Source organism: Pocillopora damicornis, chromosome 5 (genome assembly GCF_964200805.1).
Source record: "Pocillopora damicornis chromosome 5, jaPocDami1.2, whole genome shotgun sequence".
NCBI lineage: Eukaryota > Metazoa > Cnidaria > Anthozoa > Scleractinia > Pocilloporidae > Pocillopora > Pocillopora damicornis.
The window spans coordinates 8,277,229-8,297,887 of NC_142674.1; the positions used below are offsets into that span (position 1 = coordinate 8,277,229).

The following is a 20,659-nucleotide window of genomic DNA, read 5'->3' on the forward strand; positions in this document are numbered from 1 at the left end:
TTGGCCTCGTGTAGTTTTTGCTTGGGTCGGTACCTTGAAGTTGTTACAAGTGTGTATGCCTGCTTGGCAGCCTGGGAGCTGCCATGAGGATTTCCACAACCAACACATTTACATCGATGGGAGCAACCAGCTATTTTAGAGTAGCATTTACACCGGCTCTTGTTACCATTTGGTACTTGACAGCAGAATTTTCTTCCATCCTTCTTGGCAGAACCACGACCGCATGAGCAGTGCTCAGGCACCTGTTCCTTTGGAGAATTATTGCTACATGTACTTGTGGAACTAACATGGGGTGGGATAGCTTTATTCACGTTCTCCAAAGATACCACATTGTGATATAATTCTGGTTGACCAATACTGTATCCCAGAAAAATTGCCTTGGTAGCTGTGCAAGGCAACAATGGGGAAACTGGTACTACAGGCATGTGGTCCAGTGATGTAAAGATGACTATGTTCAGTCTCAGAATCTGGGATAGTGCAATTCCTATGACATACCCCAACTCATCTGAAAAAAAATGAAAGTCTCAGAGAGGCTTTTTGGTGTGCTTAACTATGTAAAATCAATCCTTATGGATTAAACAAAAGGTGCAAGTTTAAATTCCAGAAATAGAATACTCTATAATTAACACCACTTTGCGGCTATTTGTTTTGTTTTGTTTTTTTTACAACGGGTATTTTACTCTTATGTTATTCTTCCGTATGTAACTTCATTCCAAATATAAATTTTTTATTATTGAGAAACCCAAACAGGCAAAATATTCACTATACTAAAAACCTGTAGGAGAAAATTTCCCTTTTTCTTTTTTTTCCACTTTTACAAACATATCAAAAAAGGAAAGAAGAATTTTAAGAGGATGCATGCCTCCCCAACAGAAGCAAGTTTTTCTAACACTCCGCCCATTTAGAAATACAAATTTCACTTTAAACATTTTCTATATTTCCCCTCCAACTCAAGGAATTTCCAATGCCTTGGAGATTTTTTGGAAGTACACAAAAAGAGATGTCATCTGTCCTAACCAAAACCTTAAAGGGATTTGGTATTACTTCATGAAACCTTTTCAATGTACCCAACTTTACTGCAATAACATGCCAAATTAATGTCATCACTTACTTGAAAAGTATCCACATTCCCTGAATTTGTTTACGTCATCATCAAAATGCTTTTTAGGTGACAGAAGGGCATGCTTGTACCTTCCAGCATTGCTAAGCAACTCATTCACCACAAGATCCCGTAATTCTTGGACAATCTTTATGTCACCACTGTCTTCCAATGAAATTCCAAGGAAAACCAAGTGCTTTTGTAGAGTGGGTGAAGATGCCAAAATTTCTTTCAGCTGACTAAGAACACTGAGAAAAATACTATTTGCTGGGCAATCATAGTCCACTGTGGCAAGTTTTAGGCTATAACCCAATAGATTCTTGTTTAGCCTTTCTGAGTGTTCAGCAACTTTCTCTGTGTTGAATGTGGAGTTACTGAACAGAAGTAAGCTGCAGGGCATTAAGTGGAGTAGCTTAGAACTCAACCTGGGATTTGTACATAGTGAACACAGCTGATTATAAAGAACAGACATGTTCACAGCCTGACAAAAAATGATGTAAAGCTCACTGTCACTGAGCCCATCATTGCTTGTGTCATGATACTCAGCACTGCTGTTAACAAACATTTCACACAAAATACTCTGCATGACTTCAGGATCATACACATTAGGAACACTAGCATTCTCAGGATCACTAGACTCTGGGATTATGCCAAACCTTTCAGCTGTGGGTTCAAAGCCTTGTTCATCTAATGCTGCTCTGTAGGATAGGATAGGCCTTACACAACCTGATGGTAATTCTGATGCACCTCTTCTCTCATTCCAGAGGTAAAAGAAGGTTGCCAATAATGCCTCAGCCAATTCACAACCTAGTCTTGATCGGGCTATCACAGCCTTCAAATTTTTGTGGAGATTTTCATTTCTTGTAGAGCCACCCCCTTGCAAAATCCTTGACAAACAGCCTCTTTCAATATGAACCTTCAAATTTTCGATTTCATGCAAAACATTTCTATTCAAAACAGCCTCACCATTGTCAATAATGGACATCTTTCCATCTGTCTGTAAGACATTCAAGGTTACTCATTATGGTTTGTTCATCTGGTGTATCCATCTCTCTAATTTCACCTTGGTCTGCATCAGCTCGGAATATCATTTTGAAGTCATTTATGAAAGACGAGGACAAGTACTGCCGTTTGCTCTTGGGCACTTTTGAGGTGACTCTTTGGATGGCATGAAACAAGTCAAGCTTGACTAACACATTTGGAAAAATCTGCTGTAATTTGCTGCGAACCTTGCAGCAGTCATCCACAAAAATTGTGTCACAGGATGCTTTCTGTTGATCTAATCGACGCTTTAAACTATTTAATATGTCCTGTACCTTACTTATTGCAGTACCCTTTGTCAATTTGTAGGTGAGCACCTGGCCAATTTCATTCATAACTATATACAAGGAATCAAATTGTGTAGACCAAGATCCATTTGGGAGCATGCATCCAATGTTTGCAGCAACTTTGAATGTGTGGTCGGCACTCATCCATTTAGCAGTTTTCTCACTGATACTTTGCCGAAAAAATTGTTTGTTCTCTCTAAAGATATACAGAAAGCACTGATGAACTGTATCTGTGCTCGGCGTTGGTCTCCACACCTCAAAAGACGGGAATTTTTGAAGTTTGTCTTTGTCTTGAGACTCATTTTTCTCCAAATATGTAGAGATGTGTCTGGCATACCTACACTGTCTTTCCGCAAAGTTGTCCACGTATCTTTGCGCTAGAAACAGTCCAATTTCATGAAATGGCTGTCCACTTGAAGCTAATGCAAACACTAAAGAGCAAAGTTCAGGAGTGAATCCTAACTTATGGCCGAGATGAAATTTAAGATCACCTGATGGTATGCTCTCTAGTATTCTGGGGTCATGACCAGCGATTTCGTGTCCTTCAGTGCATCGATACACACGGCTTACAAGCAACACGGGGCCATTTACACAATAAATTTGGCGTGGCAAATCTCGCTCGCTCCTTCCATCTTTCCACTTACAGGGAGTAAGTATACTATTCAGATGGCCGTGCTCATAATGGGGGCATGTGAATCCAGTATCGAAACAATGCTGCTGCTGCTGCAATGGATCCCAGATGATGACTCTGGGAAGCACATAGTTGCCAACGTCAGGAGGACTACGAAAGTCTGGGTTTAACTGCTGCCCTGGCTCAATAATTGCAGGTCCATCCACCTTTCCGTCCTGAAGTAAGTGATCTTCATATTTTTTAACATTATGCTGAACATAGCTAAGCAATTCCTGAGTTATCTTCATCGCCACACGCGGATAAATCACTCCGCCATCTAATAACTTCTAAACGAGGCTTTTCAGAGAGGCTTGGGCCCAACAGAGCCCTTTCCCGTTTCAGGGCCTTCTCGGATTTCATAATGGCCCAACTGGCCCAATTGATCCAACTGGCCCCAAGTGACCCAACTGGCCCAAGTGACCCAACTGGCCCAACTGGCCCAACTGGCCCAACTGGCCCAACTGGCCCGAATGACCCAACTGGCCCAAGTGACCCAACTGGCCCGAATGACCCAACTGATCCAAAAGATCCAAACGACTCAAATAACCCAACAATGAACCAATGCCGGCATTTTATCTAATAACTTCTAAACGAGGCTTTTCAGAGAGGCTTGGGCCCAACAGAGCCCTTTCCCGTTTCAGGGCCTTCTCGGATTTCATAATGGCCCAACTGGCCCAATTGATCCAACTGGCCCAAGTGACCCAACTGGCCCAAGTGACCCAACTGGCCCAAGTGACCCAACTGGCCCAAGTGACCCAACTGGCCCAAGTGACCCAACTGGCCCAAGTGACCCAACTGGCCCGAATGACCCAACTGGCCCAAGTGACCCAACTGGCCCGAATGACCCAACTGATCCAAAAGATCCAAACGACTCAAATAACCCAACAATGAACCAATGCCGGCATTTTATTGTATTTTATTATCAAAGCATTCATTATTTATCAAATTATCTAGCTGTCACGCTATTATTTGATTGACCAATGTCACGCAAGTTTCGTTAACCGGCACACCAGGACATATTTTGGTTAACCAGTACACCAGGACATAGCCGAATTTTTATTCTACCCCAAAGTTTTGTCTTTTCGGTCAGTAAGGTTCATTTGAGCTTTTAAGAATGGCATTCGTCAGTAACCATGAATACAATTTAAGAAAGCCGACTTGATATGGCCAAAGTAGGTTTAGGACATCGTTAACTGAGTCTGAAATGGTTTCATAATTGCGACGTCATATTCAGGAATAGAGGAAAATCCCACTGTATTTCGAAATGTTGAAAGGAAGCAGCTTCGATGAGCTTTTTCGAGAGGTATCTAACATTTGCTCCTTTCTTGAACTTCGGAAAAACTTCGTCCTCGACAAACTGGAGAAAATATCATCTGAGGACCGCGACCATCTAAGTCTTTGCGACTGGATTGTGACTTTTGTACAAAATAGCTTTGAATCTGTCAGCTTAACCGATAAACGTTCTCCCAGTGCGGAATTGCGTGCCTCATTTGGGTTTGATCCTCGGAGTTCAGCCGCTGAAATTATCGTGGCGCACGCACGAAATACGCAACATCATATCGATTTGTGCGAAATGGCAGAAATTTTTATCAGAGACCAGTTTAATTATAAAGTTTCTCCATCGTCTGTGACTTGTATGTTCCCCTTGCGAAGCAATATAACAAATACATGGTTTCGGCTTTCTATATTTTCCTCTGATGTTGAAATCGTTGGAGGTTCAGAGTGCCACGTCGACCTAATAAACCTTGTGACGACAGAATCCCGCGCTTACAGTATTTTGCGAACGGAACTCGGCAATTTATTGTCAAAAGACGATCAAAATGTTGTCCTATTCCACGGCACAGATCATCAAGGCGCCTGCGACATTTTGTTTCGTGGAATAGATTTGTGTCAAGGACGACAGAAGCGAGACTTCAGTTGTGGATCAGGATTTTATTTGACTGACAGTTGCGAGGAAGCTCTGTCTGTAAAATAGAGAACGACGTGTCCAATCAAGTTTAACATCAACAAACGTGGGGAGAAAACACATTCCAATCATCCCTTTCGTAGAAATAGGCTCTGTCATAGCCTTCTTGAATGACCATATCCATGACCACATAAAACATTAAATTCTCTTGACATTGCAAAACGTGTCAGCCAATGAGGATATCGAGTGATCTCATTTCCGGTGGAGTGAATACACTCCAGCTTTTGTCGGAATCGAGCCAGTAGACGACTATTGACCCGGAAACGACCATTGCATGGGGATATCATCATAATGCAAAAATATTTCACTCGAATGGGGATGAAACCATTCCATTTAAAAACTCAAAAAAGTTCTTATTGGACAGATTAAGATTGTGCGTTTGCGAGTGTTACGGCATAATTTAACCGACAGAAAGAACACTACAATCCTACAATTCCAACTACTTTATTAAATGATGAGTATGTTCTTAATACGGAGCGAATCCTAAAGGCAGTATAGAAATTATCCTCAATAAACTTACTTAAGGAGGCTCCATATGGTTTTTTGACCTCGCGAGATCTGGGAGCAAACATAGAGCGAGCTTTTAAAGTGTCAACAGGCAAAACAAACATGGCGGCTCTAACGATCGCACGATTTTATGTGATGGGATCCAGGTTATCTAGCAACTGCACCAGTACAATTCATAGGTCTTCTACGCCTGAAAAAGAAGTCAACCGAAAAGAAAATACTGTGCGAAAAAATGTGAAAAGGCGACAGATTCGAAAGTTTACGCGCGCTCAGATATAGATCTTGGCGAATTTCTATTCAGCAAAAGATTAGCAATTTTCACAAAGCCAAGCCTAATCAAGCTCTCTGACCAGTGCTAACTGATTCACCCGTACGTAAAGATCTCCAAAGTATACACATCTGAAATAAAATCTCTAAAAAGTGATTAGGACTAATATTTAGTCTGAAATCCATAAAAATAGTGTTGGTTATTTCAAGGAAGCAGTCTACAGCACATGAATACTTCCTGGATAGTTCAAACAATGGTTTGTAAAATGTCTGCGTATTAACGAAATCAGTGTGGAGAGCACAGCTTGACAGTGGTGTTTGAGAATTTGATGTCTGCTTTGACTGTACACTTTTGAGAAATGGATTTCCATGTATTCTGTCTACTTCATTATTTGTAATAATAAGAGGATTATAGCTTACATTTTAAGCATGAGAAATCCTTTGAAACAATTATTTTAAAGTGCATATAGGAATGTGAAGGCTGTACCAAAAACTACAAAAGTAATGTTTTGATGCTACTATTTTACTAAACATTGCACTGTTTGCCCTGCCATGGCCATGAAATGTCAACGAGAATGACAAAAACATAACGGAATACATTATGTCCACAGTGTGAAATGAGGTGCATGTAACTTTGATTTAATGGGTTTTCACAGAGAAAAAATGTTGCACAAAGCACAGTGTGAAACAAGCTTTCATGTAATATGAGGAAGATTATCAATGTTGTTTGTTTAATTTGAATGTGTTTCTAAAGGATAATTTGCAATCAATTTGGTGATTCGTGGTAAGTTTTCAAGTGATCAATGGTATTTTGTTGGGTGGAAGTTTCTTTTAATTTCAAGAACTTTGCCTAGAGGTGGTCAGAACTGAACTCTTTGGTTCGATTTGAGCTTCTTTGGCTGTGTCAGTATGTTGGTTGAAATTGACTATCAAAGAGTGCGCTGTATCCACATCACTGCTTCTTGACAGATGAAATGTGGCCATGGAATTTCCATAATTAGCAATCGTCGATGATGATTTTTTTCTTGTGATAGCAATGTATTCTTACAGGCATACGGGAACTGTATCCATTACAAAAAGTGCAATTGATATTCCAGTAGTAGGACAAAAGGATGTAAATTTTGCTGGCTTCGCCAAGTGAAAAGATCCAAAAATCATATCCAAAATGGCCATTCTCATGACCGAGGAGAGCATTTCCATTGCCAAAACTTTCTTGGTGGTTGGAGATGATGCTTACACCCCAAGGGCATCTTGTTCAGACTCAGTAGGAGGAGATTTAGCAAGGACACTACAAAGCTCCAAATGCACAACATGCCTATTAGAAATCTCAATCAAGGAGTGACAGCAAACAATTGTACTTCTCTTTTGAGAAAGGCACTGTCTCATACTACTTCATGGTTAGATCCAACAGGTATATGTAATTTGTCCTTATTAACATGCAGCATGTGTTTCACATGGTCTGACTTGCATTACTTCGTTGAAATCTCAAACACTTCCTACAACACGAAATTAATATCCTAAACATTCAATATAAGGTACCAGACAACCTTGCTCTTTTACCAGTTGTTACAGATTTTATCACAGGCAGTATTTTTTCTATGAATACTGAAGCAGATGTTTACCTCCTAGCGACTTTATTCCCGACAATGTGATGGTAACTCGAGATTAAGCAAAAGTGTCACAAATCAGTCCCAAACAAAACATTAATTTTCCTTGAAACTCACCACTACAAATTTCTTTCCACATGAATTGCAACCAAACATATTATAGGCCATAAAAATATATGTCTTGGGATAGCTAAATTGATGGGCAATGAGCACTTGGTGAAATCCTTAGAAAGGTATGCCAAAGCCCAGGAATTTCATGACATGATAAATTCATGGGTCTTGAAAATTGGTCAGTGGTTAATCCAACACTGATTTAATAGTAAGATCATTTTCATGACCCATGGAAATGACATGTTACAAATGTGTCTACTTGTGTGTACAGTATCTAATAATTGTCACATGTGAATATTCATCAATTTCTCATCCTATGTAATCTGTTTAACTTAATAAGGAACAAGAAAGGTAAAAGTAATGGCCTATCTTTTGGAAAATAACAATTAAGACTATAGCTTTGACACTGTTTTTATTGTAAGAAGTGTCTGGCTGCAGATAGCCAGAATCAAAATAAATAAAAATTTTAAAAATTAGAAGTTGAATATATCTTGAATATTTTGAAATTGTAATAAGAAACATTTATATAGCTTTTAAAACTATGCACCTATTCAAAAGTGCTTTGCATCAAATCAACTATTATTAACTAGCACTGAACACTTTCCTAAAAAGGAATGCCTAGAGATATTTCCTTAAAGTAGCTAGGCTGCTATAGGAACTGATTGGTAATGGCATTTACACACGCAAAAAAGTTACATGCATAAAACTCAAATGATGTAAAATCACATTCTTTGTAATATTTTACTTCGGGTTGCTTTTTTGTTACTTTTGTTTGAAAAAATGTCTCTGGTAATTGACATAAGGGAAGTTGAATGAACAATCTGCAGTATGTAGACGCAGCAGCTATGTAGACATGTAAATCAATATGAATATTGCATGGGACTTCTCATCCCAGAATATTGTTACTCAACTCATGCTACGGAAAATTAAGTCAAACAATGGCCTGATCAGCGATATTTCTGGTAAACAGACTTTCTTGGTAGGTAGGTCGGTAAGACTTTATTTAATGAGGGTAACATCTGACAGTAATATAACTGATAACCTTATGGTCCTCAAAAAAAAAAAACTAATAGCAATAGTTGTAACAATATTAATAGTAATTAAAATAGTATGTAAGCCTTTGTACATCGCAAAATAAGATTATAAAAGGTGGTTATATACGGAATTTAAAATTTACATGAATAATTGTGTAAGAATTTGATTATTTAAATTATTAGGGAACGCTTAATTTTTTTTGACACTGGTACTCCGTTAGAGGTCCACACTAAGATTGTTCCATTCCTTTGTTGCCCTCACAGCAAACGTTCGACCAGCTTCCTTACTTCTCTTACATCGAGGGCAACTTAAGTGAAGATTACAGAAATGGGTTGATCTGTTATGTGTGTCAGAGTTCCTTATAAGTAAATCATTTATATATTCAGGGGTATTGCCGTTCAGCCTTTTGTAAGCTTGCATCAATTTACAAATGATTCAGCATGAAAGGGAATCCACTTTAAGGAGTTAAATAAGCTGACAGAAGGTGTTGTTCTTTTGGCATCAATAATTAGTCTAGAACATTGCACATTTTTGAAGACGCAGAACTTTCAAAAGATTTTCTTTACCGCAAGAAGTCCAAATCATACTGCCGTAAAGCATTATAGGTTTAATGATTGTAGAGTTGTATGTCTTGTTGACTGCGTTTTAAATATGGACTTATGTGATGGAGTCCACGTTTTGCCAACTTTTTGCATAACTCCCCGATCTGGCAATTAAATGAAAGATCGTGACCAAACATTGCCCATAAAAGTTTGAAGTCAGTTACTTGTTAATGTTTCTTCCATTTAAGTTAACATCTATTGTGCTAGAGGCGACAAAGTTCTGCAAACGTGCAGAACGCAGCATGGACTTAGTATCTAGTATCTTAGTATCACCATCATCGTAGTATCTTAGTATCTTAGTATCTTAATATCTTAGTATCCTGAGAGTTGATAGACATCTTATTTCGTGCTGACCACTCATCTAAACATATGAGATCTTGATTTAGAGCCTGTGTCAGATGAGGGACATTTTCCCAGCCAGAGATTTTTGCTAAAGTTGTATCATCAGCATAAACGTCTAGTGTTGAATCATGTATACTTAAAGGTATGTCGTTCACGAACAATAGGAAGAAAATAGGTCCTAAGATCGATCCTTGAGGCACTCCTTGCAACAACTGTTTACTGGTGGAACAGCAGCCATTTATTCGCACATATTGTTTCCTTCTGGTAAGATATGACCCAAACCACTTTAATGATAAATTATCGGCCTCGTAAATAGAGAGCTTCTTAGGTAAAAGTCAGTGATTGATCACATTGAAGGCCTTCCTAAAATTGACAAAGGCTAAGCCAGTGACCATATTGTTATCCATATTAAAGAGCAGTTCATCAGTTAATTTAATCAGTGCCGTTTCCGTTGTATGATCTGGTTGAAAAGCTGACTGAAGGTTGTATAGCAAATCGTAGCTATGTAGGTATGTGGAAAGGGATGTTGCAATGTGTCGTTGAAGTATCTTCGAAATAACAGCTAATACAGAAATTGTCAGTAGTCGCTTGTGTCTTCACGAGAGCCATTTTTGAACAAAGGAATGACTCGCAACCTCTTTTTTGTTTGGCATATTTAGGTTAAGTAATCAAAGGAAGGTGGTCTGCAAGCCTGATATTTGAGACTGATGTATTTGAAATAACAGCTGGATGACTTGTATAACAATGATCCAAGCATGTGCCACTTTTAGGTCTTGTAACAGAAGTAATGACTTATCTAAGGGCCATGCTCTTCAGAGCTTTGGCCAGCTTATGACTATTGATCCAAATACCGGTCGTTAACATTAAAATCACCCAGAATAATGGTCTCGCGATTCAGCAGATAAGCGTTCTCAATGTTCTTCACTATCCTGTTATCAGTGTCAGCCTTTGAAGAAGGGTAACAGTATAGAGCCCTAGTTAAAAGCGATCTTTTTTAATTAAAAGGGAAAATATCCAGCCATAAGCTTTCAATCTCCTTTTCTTCTAATTTAATGCGGCAGTTTTCTTTCAGCCTGAAGTTGACATAAGCTAGAATGCTACCAGTGTCAGCATTTGAAGAAGGTTAACAGTATAGAGAACTTGCTAAAAGCGATCTTTTTTAATTAAAAGGGAAATTTTCCAGCCATAAGCTTTCAATCTCCTTTTTAATTTAATGCAGCAGTTTTCTTTCAGCCTGAAGTTGACGTAAGCTAGAATGCCACCACCCCATTTTACTCCGGGTCTGTCCTTCCTATACATCACAAAGCCAGGAATTTCAAAAACAGAATCTGGCATCTTTGGTTTCAAGAAGGTCCCAATCAAAAATAGCGGGTAAATTTGAGGAGAGCTTAAGGTTAAGAGATGGTTTATCTGTTCAAACTCAGCATTGGTCAATCTGTTGACATTCCACTAGCGGATCTTGTGTCGATGTTTATTGAAAAAAAAGTGCAACTTGCAGCTGGAGGGCTGAATTGCGTGTACACAAAATAATAATTTTAAATAAAATTAATAAATATTTAAATTGAATAATATTGAAAAGGTGAATTACAAAATTGGATTTAATCCATGTGATCTAAATATTTGTTATAAAAAGGGCATTATATCTCTAAGTCTATTGGAAAATATAGTTCATAATTTACATATCAGGATTCGTTATAAACTCCAATTGGAGACGATATAAAGGTGTTCATAAATCTACAAGTCTATTACAAGATTATATCTCGGGATGTGTCTTTCTGGTAGAAGATATCCAAGGTTATGACTGGGTGTAGTAACAATGTCATTGAATAGTTTATCACATGCTTTTAAATGCTTGTCGCTTAGCTTTAAAATTCCACTGAGGTCCGAGCTGTCCACGTAGTCGATGTTGGGGTAGATGATTGCCAGAACACACTTCTGAACCTGTTCTATGGCATCTGATTTGTAGGCTGATAGCTCGAAATGGAAAACCTGATAGCTGCACTCCAAAACAGGTCTTAGGATATTCTCAAGATGGACAAGGTTAAACCGTGTAAGCTTTACAAAAGGAGGAAAAGGAAAACTATGTTATGTAAGATCCAAGTGTAACATTTTTTTTATGTAAGATCCAAGTGTAACATTTGCATCTAGACATGGATGAAACGAGACGCGAAAAGGACGTCCACCCTCCAAACGACTTTCTTTAGGTTCCATATCAACTTCATAATCAAGGTCTCCCAACAACTGCAAAAACTTATCCTCTTGTGTAAATTCTGGATCACTAACTGATATCCCACTTGTCTCAGACTGATCACCCGCAAGTTCTTCACTTGATCCAAAAAGTGAATGAAACACTTTGGAAGGCAATTGAAATTCTCTCTCAACAACTTTGTTATTTTCACTAAACTTTCGGCATTCTTTGTACTCTTTTGCTCCGTCATCTCGATAGCAACGAAGAAGAAGAGCCTCTCTAAAGCTGTTGCTTGCCCTACTTCGATCGATGCTTATGCCAAACCCGGGGTTCTTCTTAGCTCTGTACTCGATGTGACGTTCTACAGCAGCCACCCAATTGATACGGAACCGACCCTCCTGGTTGACAAACCATGCATATTCCTCCTCTAGGATCAATTCTCGGAGGAAGTGGTACACTGTATTCTTGTTCCCTTCCCCAAAATTCGCTGCTAGTTTCGACATGTCAGTTGTGAAGGTATCTTGCTTGAGTGTTATCCCATCCTAGCTTAATGCGACAAAGATCTTGAAGGATTTCCTTTGCGGTCAAAACGAACGGTGCTAGGAATCCCAACGGATCGAAAATAGCACTCGCTAGAGACAAGATACCACTATGCGTTTGTGGACGGGAGCTAATGTTGACTCTGAAGCGGAACGAGTCGGATTCTACACACCATTGAACTCCCAGGGCTCGCTGAACAGGCAACTCTTCCTTCCTTATGTCCATGTCCTTGATGTCCTTTGCTCGCTCCTTCTCAGGGATAGCTTGCAGAACATCACGACTATTGCTGACCCATTTGGTTAGCTTGAAACCACCACGTGATAGTAAACTGCATAAACTGCCAACATGCTCAATGGCTTTCTGCTCGCCAGGGAGGGACTTCAAACAATCATCAACATAAAAGTTTCTTTTAACTGTGTTAATGACTTCAGGAGGGAAGCTGTGACGATTATCTTCTGCTGTCTTGCGGAATGCGAGGTTTGCGCAAGCCGGTGATGAAATGGCTCCAAACAAGTGAACGACCATCTGATATTCTCGTAATTCGCGCGACATGTTGCCATCCTCCCACCAAAGAAAACGCAGAAAGGAACTGTCAGGATCGGGAACTCTTACTTGGTGGAACTTGGACTATATGTCCGCCATGATGGCCACTCTCTCTTCACGAAACCTGAACAGGACTCCTACAAGCGAACTAGTTAGGTCCGGGCCCTTGTACATCATGTCATTGAGGGACTTTCCCATAAATTTGGCCGAACAGTCAAACACGACGCGGATCTTTCCTGGCTTGCGAGGGTGGTAAACACCATGGTGCGGTATGTACCAGGCGGTGCCCTTCGCGGGGCTCTTCTGATCAGGGGACACTTTGCGTGCATATCCTTTGGAGAGAATGTCTTCCATAAAGGCCTTATAATCTTGGTACAAGTTCGGGTCTCTTTCCAGCCTTTTCTCCAACCAAATGGCGCGCTGCCAGGCCTGAGCCTTGTTGCTGGGTACAGGCGTTTGGCGATCCTTAAAAGGTAAAGAGATTTGATTGTACCCGTACTACTTGGATAACCGTAGTAATTCTAGAGCTAATACATGCGAAAAGTCCCGACTATCTGCGGAAGGGATGTATTTATTAGAGTAAAAACACAATGCAAAAAATTCTAAAACTTTTCCAAAAATCAAACTCTACATACCAGTAATGTAAAATTTTAACTAATAATTGCTACATAAAATACAAAGATTAAAAACCATACTGTACTTATCAAGTAGCTGAAGCAGTAACATTTGCTCAACAAGTATAAAGGTATATAATAAATGATTTGCAAAACATGATCAGGAAAGAAGTCAGTAACCCTTGAGCTTTTGAAGAAAGAAGTCAGTAAACCTTGAGCTTTTGAAAAAAATGTTACACTTGGATCTTACATATGGTATGTATGTGGGTAATGGCGAAATGGTGACTTTGGTTTTGGTTTTACGACCTTCAGTTGAAAACCATTCTACTGATTTGCTGCTTCCCTCAGGCTCTTCATAAACTTTGCATAGACAACATTTTCAAACCTCCTGTTGTTGGACCCTTCCTCGCTGAATTCTGCTTCAAGAAGGTTTGTCATATTATTTAAAGTTAAAGGCTGTTTCAAGGCTCTTGAAATTTAGAAATGCAATGAAGTGAATATCTTGATCATTAATAGGTGTATCGGACAAACACTAACAATAAAGTAACACCTCAAGTTATCGAACCTTAGCAGCCTATTGTGTAAATTTAACTAGCCTTAGTTTGCATAACTTTGTATTGATGAAACCCTAACCGGCAAAATGTTGACTACCATAGGAAATAATACGTGTGCCTTTCAAAGTCTATAATTTTTCCTTTTATACATTTATTTAAATGTAATAGAAATTTGGCTCCCCAAAAAATGTACATTTAACGATATAAAAATCGCGATAAAACATTTCGTAAAAGCATATTGAAAATATGTTGACAACATTTCGACGTTTGGCTAACATCATTATCAAGTCAAAGAGTGAAAGACAAAAAATGTTTAAATACTAAAAAGACAATAGGTAATGGAATGTTCTTTTAAACAAATAGTTTTGCGGGAGTGGAATCAGTCTGTGTTGAGACTAGGATTGCATTGCTTGATGAAAAGCATCTCATAGACAAGACAGTTAAATTTTTCTTGGCACTTTTTTAGAATGTGGAATTGGCTTTGAGGAAGGCTTGTATCCCCATGGGCTGTTGGAAAGTTTTCACCGATCGCAAAGTGTTCTGGCAAATTCAACATGAAAAGCATCTCATCTTGTTTTCTCTCAGACTCATAGTGTCTAAAGCTGAAAATCTTTGTTTATCCTTTTGCTTTCTAGTACTGTTTTCATACTCTTTGTAGTCTGCATCAAAGTCGCTTTGAGACCTGAGTTTAGAATCTTTTTTTGAGTGAAACTTTATCTTTGTTACTTGTTTGAACTTTTACCTTTGCTTTGTTTATTTACCTTCTTCGATTATCTTGTAGCATTTCCTTTCTTGGACTGTAATTGCTAACCAAGAAAGAAGCATAACAGTTGTCTGAGGCAACAAAAGAGAGAGACTCAAGCTTCTTGAGCTCTTTGCAAACTTCCTGCATGCATCCACATCCCTCTTGCATGCATAAGGATGTAAAAATTATACAGCAAAAGCAGCAGGACAGTGCTGTTATCGCCACAGATTGGTATGAGGCGAACTTTTTTACAAGGAAACTTTTCCAATTATGGTGGTATGTTAATAGGAAAAGGCAAACCAGAAACAAGTATTGATATGAACATTATTGGAACTGCTGTGACACCCTACCAAGAAATAAAATATCTGGGAATAAATATTGATCGCAGTCTATCGTTCACTAGTTATATCAGTGAAATATGTAAAAAGACCAGCCGACGAGTTGAAGTTGTTATAAGACTATGAAAGCTTATACCGACAAATGCTAAGTTAGCACTGTACAAAGCAGCAATTCTACCACGCATGACATACTGCAGCACCGTTTGGCATTTCTGTAAATGCACTGACGCCTTAAACTTGGGCACATTCAAGAATGCGCTTTGAGAGCCAACTATTGTGATTGGAACGCATCATGTGAACAGTTGTTAAAATGGGTGAATCTACCAACCCTTAGAAATAGAAGACTAATAGACATAACCATAATAATGTACAAAATGAAGTCTGACATTTGCCCAACTTATATTTCTGATCTATTTGTCAAAAATCAATCCAAATACAATCTTAGAATTAAAGAATTTGAAATCCCACGCTTCAACACCATTAATTATGGCAAAAACTCTGTAAGATACATTGCATCGGTGTTGTGGGCGAAGCTCCCTGAATACCTTAGGAATTCACCATCATTGTCATCTTTTAAGGGATCTGTACGAAAACTAAACCTCGAAGATATAATTAGAAAGGATTGTTATTGTTCATTTTGTAAATAGATATAGTAACATACAAGTAGCTACATTTTAGATAAACCTTTTAGATTCATATTACATTCTGGTTTTATATATTTAATACTCATTTTAGGTGTCCTTACTTAGTGGTTATTGACTGCTATTTTTCCATGACACATAAATAAAGTTATCATCATCATCCATAACTCAACAGTGGATGCTGTGGTGTTTACCATTTGTTTTGAACCAAAGTATTAATACATTGTACAAAAGAGTTCCCTTTTATCAAACAAAAAATGTTACAGTCTTACTTGTCCAGACAATAAAAGAAACAAGGGTGCAAAAACTAGCCATTGCACAACCTGTAGCATGGCCTTACTCATCAATACAATTAAAGGTAAATGTAATCACGTCTCCTGAAATTCATTTTAAAAAAAGCTATTTCTGAGCTTTGCAAGTGTGAACAATTGGTGCCATTGCTCAATCATGTGGGAAGTGTAAGATGAAAGAAGAAAGCCATCCTTTGATATCCTTTAAAATTGGACTGAATTTCAAAGCAAAACCAATTTGCAAGAGCTATTTTGTTACCCCTTGGTCTGGAATGACATCGATTTTTGATAAACTTCTGATTTCTGGCCATGGATGTTGATGGTTGGAGGAAAGGATCTCAAAAAGACTTGGCTGCAGTTGTGGAGTTAAAAGGTCAAATGATGGAGAATTGTAGATTACCAGACTGTTCACTTCTGTGTCCTGAAATGGCCATGTTGTGTCATTTTGAAATCCTGGCATTGGAGCTACGAGTGACAAAAATATTTGATAATAATATTTATCATTTGCAATGCGCATTTTACATATGCATATGATAAAATAAATATAAAATAAATGTAGATATAAATGCAACAGAAAAATTTAAATTTTGGCCCTGCATCAAAAATATACAAAATGATAAAATAGTATGAATAATATAGAACAAAAATTTAAAGTTTGAATAAAAGACTAAAAAACTAAGTATCAATGAGGGGTTCAGAACCATAGTGGGCCAAACCACTTTAAGTTGATTTACAGAAAAAGCACTGTTAATTTAAGTTTTGAAAATAAATATTGAGAAGGTGTTTCTTGCGAAAACAGGTTTATTCTTTCTAGGCATGTCATTTACATCATGATATAAGTTATCTTTACGAGTACTATAGTGTTCAATTCAAGATTTAGTGAAAACAAATTATAAAAATAGTGGACACAGTTCTGTCACAGCCACTTCATACAGTTTCTTTAATCTTCCTAAGTTCCTTGCAACATCTGTTGGAGCTATACTCTAATTTTACCAATAGGTAGATGGTCGACTTTGAATCTCGCCAACTGCTGTCTAGTTCCAATTATCAAAATAATTCTGTGTTATCATCATTCAAGTTTAGTTTTTCAGCCAGAATCCAATTACATATGGCTTTCACGTATAGTTCTGTAGCAGCAATAGTGTCGTACTGATTAACATCTGAATTCGGTTTGAACGACAGATACAGTTGGGTATCATCTGCGTATGCGTGGACATCTGGAAGATGACCTCAAAGCACCTCAAATAGCTTAGTTGCATAGGTTGTAAGTATAAGCGGTCCTAGACAGGAACTTTGTGGGACACCCCTATGGTTATGACAGACTGTCTGAAAGACACCCTCCCAATTGGGTTCTGTTGTTAAGATACAAGGAAAACCATTTAAGAGCACAGCCAGTAATCCCAAAGCTAGACACCAACTGATCCAGAAGATATGGTCTATGGTGTCAAACGCTGCACTAAGATCGAGGAGCACGAGCAAAGTCACATGTTGTTTATCCATACTAAGAAGAATGGCATTTTGGACCTTGAGCAGTACTATTTCTTTGCTGTTAAATTTGTTGTAGGCTGATTGAAGCAGAGGATAGAGATCATGACGCATCAAGTGAGTGTATTTGCTTAAAAACTGCTTTCTCTGTTAACTTGGAGATGTACTGCAGATTGCTGACTGGTCTTAAGTTGTTAAATATGATATCCAGTCCATTGGAAATGTTGTTAGAAATAAAATACCCAAAGGACCTTTCACAAGAAAGTGAATGGAAAAACCTTAAGAAAAATTCACTTCGCAGAGCCTATTTTATTGACACTGTGAGTTCCGTGCTGCCTGAAAAGATTAAGTTCTTCAGTGAAGCTGAAATTAATTGTGAAATAGGCAATTCTGTGTATGACAATTCCCTCAAAGGAACACCAGCAAGCAAAATTATGCGTGGCAACCAGAAGGGAGTAAACATTACACTTAACCTGCTGTGTGGTTTAGAAGGGGTGCTGTGAGCAAATACAGTACAAGGAGCTTCAAACTCCACTCAGTTTTTACACTTTTTTGGAGAAGCAGGCAAAGCTTCAAATTCAAATGGCCATCTGGCTCTAGAATTCAGCGACTTCGTTGTTATGGATAATTGTGTCATTCATCGGTTTGAAAGTGGACATATTTTACATGGATGACATATGCAGATAGGGGCATCTATTATTTACACTCCGTTAGTGCCACCCGAGTTCAATGCGCAGCTGAATTTGTTTTCAATAAACTTAAAACTGTCACGAGGAAGGAAGAATTTGGACAGTTATTGCACAAAAATGTTCGTTTTGTGGTTATGAAGCACTGGATTCATTTACGACTGACAACATGCCTGGTTTTTACAACTTCCTTTTCTAACTCAACAAATTTACAGAGAACTGCAAAAGAAAATAAAGTATTCATGTCTTAACAAGGAGTAAAGAGAAACTTGCTAAAGGTTAAATCATTGTTAACGTTAATTGAACGCAACAAAGGAAATTTTTGTAAGACATCTTAGTCTACTAAATAAATTAAATTACAGCCTTGCATGCACGCATGTTGTTGCTTTCCTCACAGCTGAGTATATACAAACCATACCAGCTCAATAGTAATTGTAAACATCAGAACCTCCCCAAAATATTTCTAAAAATTGTGGTGTTCTTGGCTGTCACAACATGTAGATTAATCTATTAGAGCACTTGCATCATCTGAAAGTGAACGTTTCTCAGTTTCCTCTATAGCTGTAAAAGTTATTGCATCAGAGGCTGGTGCGGGTTGATAAGTAGTGTTCATGGGACTTTCAATTAGTGCAGTTTTAAGTTGTTCCTGTTCTTCTTGGATAGTTGTTGGTTGCATTTGCTTTGGGTGGCTAGACGTTGCATCATATGTAGTGCTTGATTCTAGAATGCTGGGGATTTAGGACCATTTAATCCCTTATTGTTCCCACTATGTGCATACTGGCTTGCCACCAAGACCGATCTCACTTTGAAGGTGGGCCAGGATTGTCTCCCTATTGTAGACTAGTCTTCTAGTGCTGCAATTAAGCTAACGAATTGCGGTGATTTCGCCAACGTCTTTGGTCGCTTCGCCAACGCGATGAGTCGCTTCGCCAACGCCAAATATCTAGTAATAACTTAGTAAAAAGGGTGCTTACTGATGCTTCAGATGTAATGCTGATACTTAGGGCAGAACATTTTTAAGTTAATGCTAGTTTCGCTTGGCTGACTTCCAAACAATTTGCATATTTTTGACAGATCCAGAAAAAGCCGGCGTGTGAGCACTAACATCGCGGTAATTTAAAACTGTTAAATAACAAACTCCGATGGCTTCCCAATGGGTTCCAAAAATGTAGAACTCAAAATTTTACTTGAAAAATGCGTTACGATGTGAATTAACGAGTTACCATTTTTCAGAAGCAATCAGAGTTTGTTTTCCAGCCTTCAAAACGAGTCAGAAATAAAATATAACAAGTATAATATCAACAACATTTTAATTACAATACGTACTGTTATAAATATTTACAAGTGCAAAATATTTTAGTGGAAAACCTATTTACAAAACCTTCTGATTCACAAAATATTTTCCATGCAAAACTTATTTACAAAACCTTCTGATTCAAAAAAATGTTTTTGTCAAAACCTATTTACAAAACCTTCTGATTCAAAAAATATTTTCAATACAAAACTTATTTACAAAACCTTCTGATTCAAAAAAATGCTTTAGTCAAAACCTATTTACAAAACCTTCTGATTCTCAGCTTACTTCACGCTAGTTTAGTTCGTTCATGATCAGTTAGAGCGCGCTGGTCCATTCAAACGCGAGCACGTCCTGAGTAGTTGAGCAGCGGTTTTCTCGTTGTTCTCATACTTCTCCCAACTTGCGAATAGTTTTGCCTGAATGTTTTTTGTAGTACGTCGTTGAATTCGTTTCAGTTTGTTGTCAGAGACCAGCCTGATTGTAATAGCAATTAAGTAACTCAATTAAAAGGTATAAGGGCAAACCGCATTGTCCTCCAGCTCTGCGATCGAGGGCGTTATGCCAGCCTTCCAGGTCGTTATTTGTGCGGACGGGCTTCTTGTACACGCACCAGTTTCTTGGGGTGAATACTTCACTCTCAATCCACTGTCGTCGGATGTACTGGACAAGTCTCCCCAACATTTACTATAGCCTGGTGCATTCATTCCAGCAACTGTTTGTTGTACCTGACACTGGTTGGACGCATCTTAAGCCATCGTGAAACAAATCTCCAAATCGCAAGTCGATGAAAGTATCCTTATTGTCCTTGTACTGAATCTGCAATTCTTCATAAGGAATAAATTGTAAACACTTGATCCTTATAATTTGCATGAGATCATTGAAGGTAGACATCTCAGTTTCATCTGTTTTAATTAGTTTTCATCAATCTTGCTGAAAGGTAATATTATAAAACATTTTTAGCTGGATCATGTTGTATTACTAAATGAAAGCCGATAAATGATGGGCAACGAAATGCGAAGGAATGTTATCTCATGTGATTGCCTTTTGCGCCAACCTCTTTCTACTCATGTGACCAAAAACTATCACCTTTGTCGTTAAGGGCAACTTTATGCATGTCTCCAGAAAAGCAGTCTACTATTTTTGGTAGTAAACCGGCTTCTTAACTAGTATTTTTGTCATTTTAGTTAACTTACATGTAGGCTGT

The 20,659-nt window shown here is 38.3% G+C and overlaps 1 protein-coding gene and 1 pseudogene across 1 annotated transcript; both read right to left on the reverse strand.

The window, feature by feature from the left end:
- Positions 1-10,053: 10,053 nt before the first annotated feature.
- On the reverse strand, positions 10,054-11,972 carry LOC149044986 (uncharacterized; annotated as a pseudogene).
- A 254-nt stretch (positions 11,973-12,226) lies between these two features.
- Positions 12,227-12,814, reverse strand: LOC149044987 (uncharacterized). The gene has a single exon (XM_089207900.1). The coding sequence runs from the start codon at positions 12,812-12,814 to the stop codon at positions 12,227-12,229; it is 588 nt and encodes a 195-aa protein (XP_089064026.1).
- Positions 12,815-20,659: the final 7,845 nt, after the last annotated feature.

Excerpts from the sequence above, each read along its gene's own strand:
- LOC149044987 (XM_089207900.1), bottom strand. The coding sequence starts at position 12,814 with ATGTCGCGCGAATTACGAGAATATCAGATGGTCGTTCACTTGTTTGGA.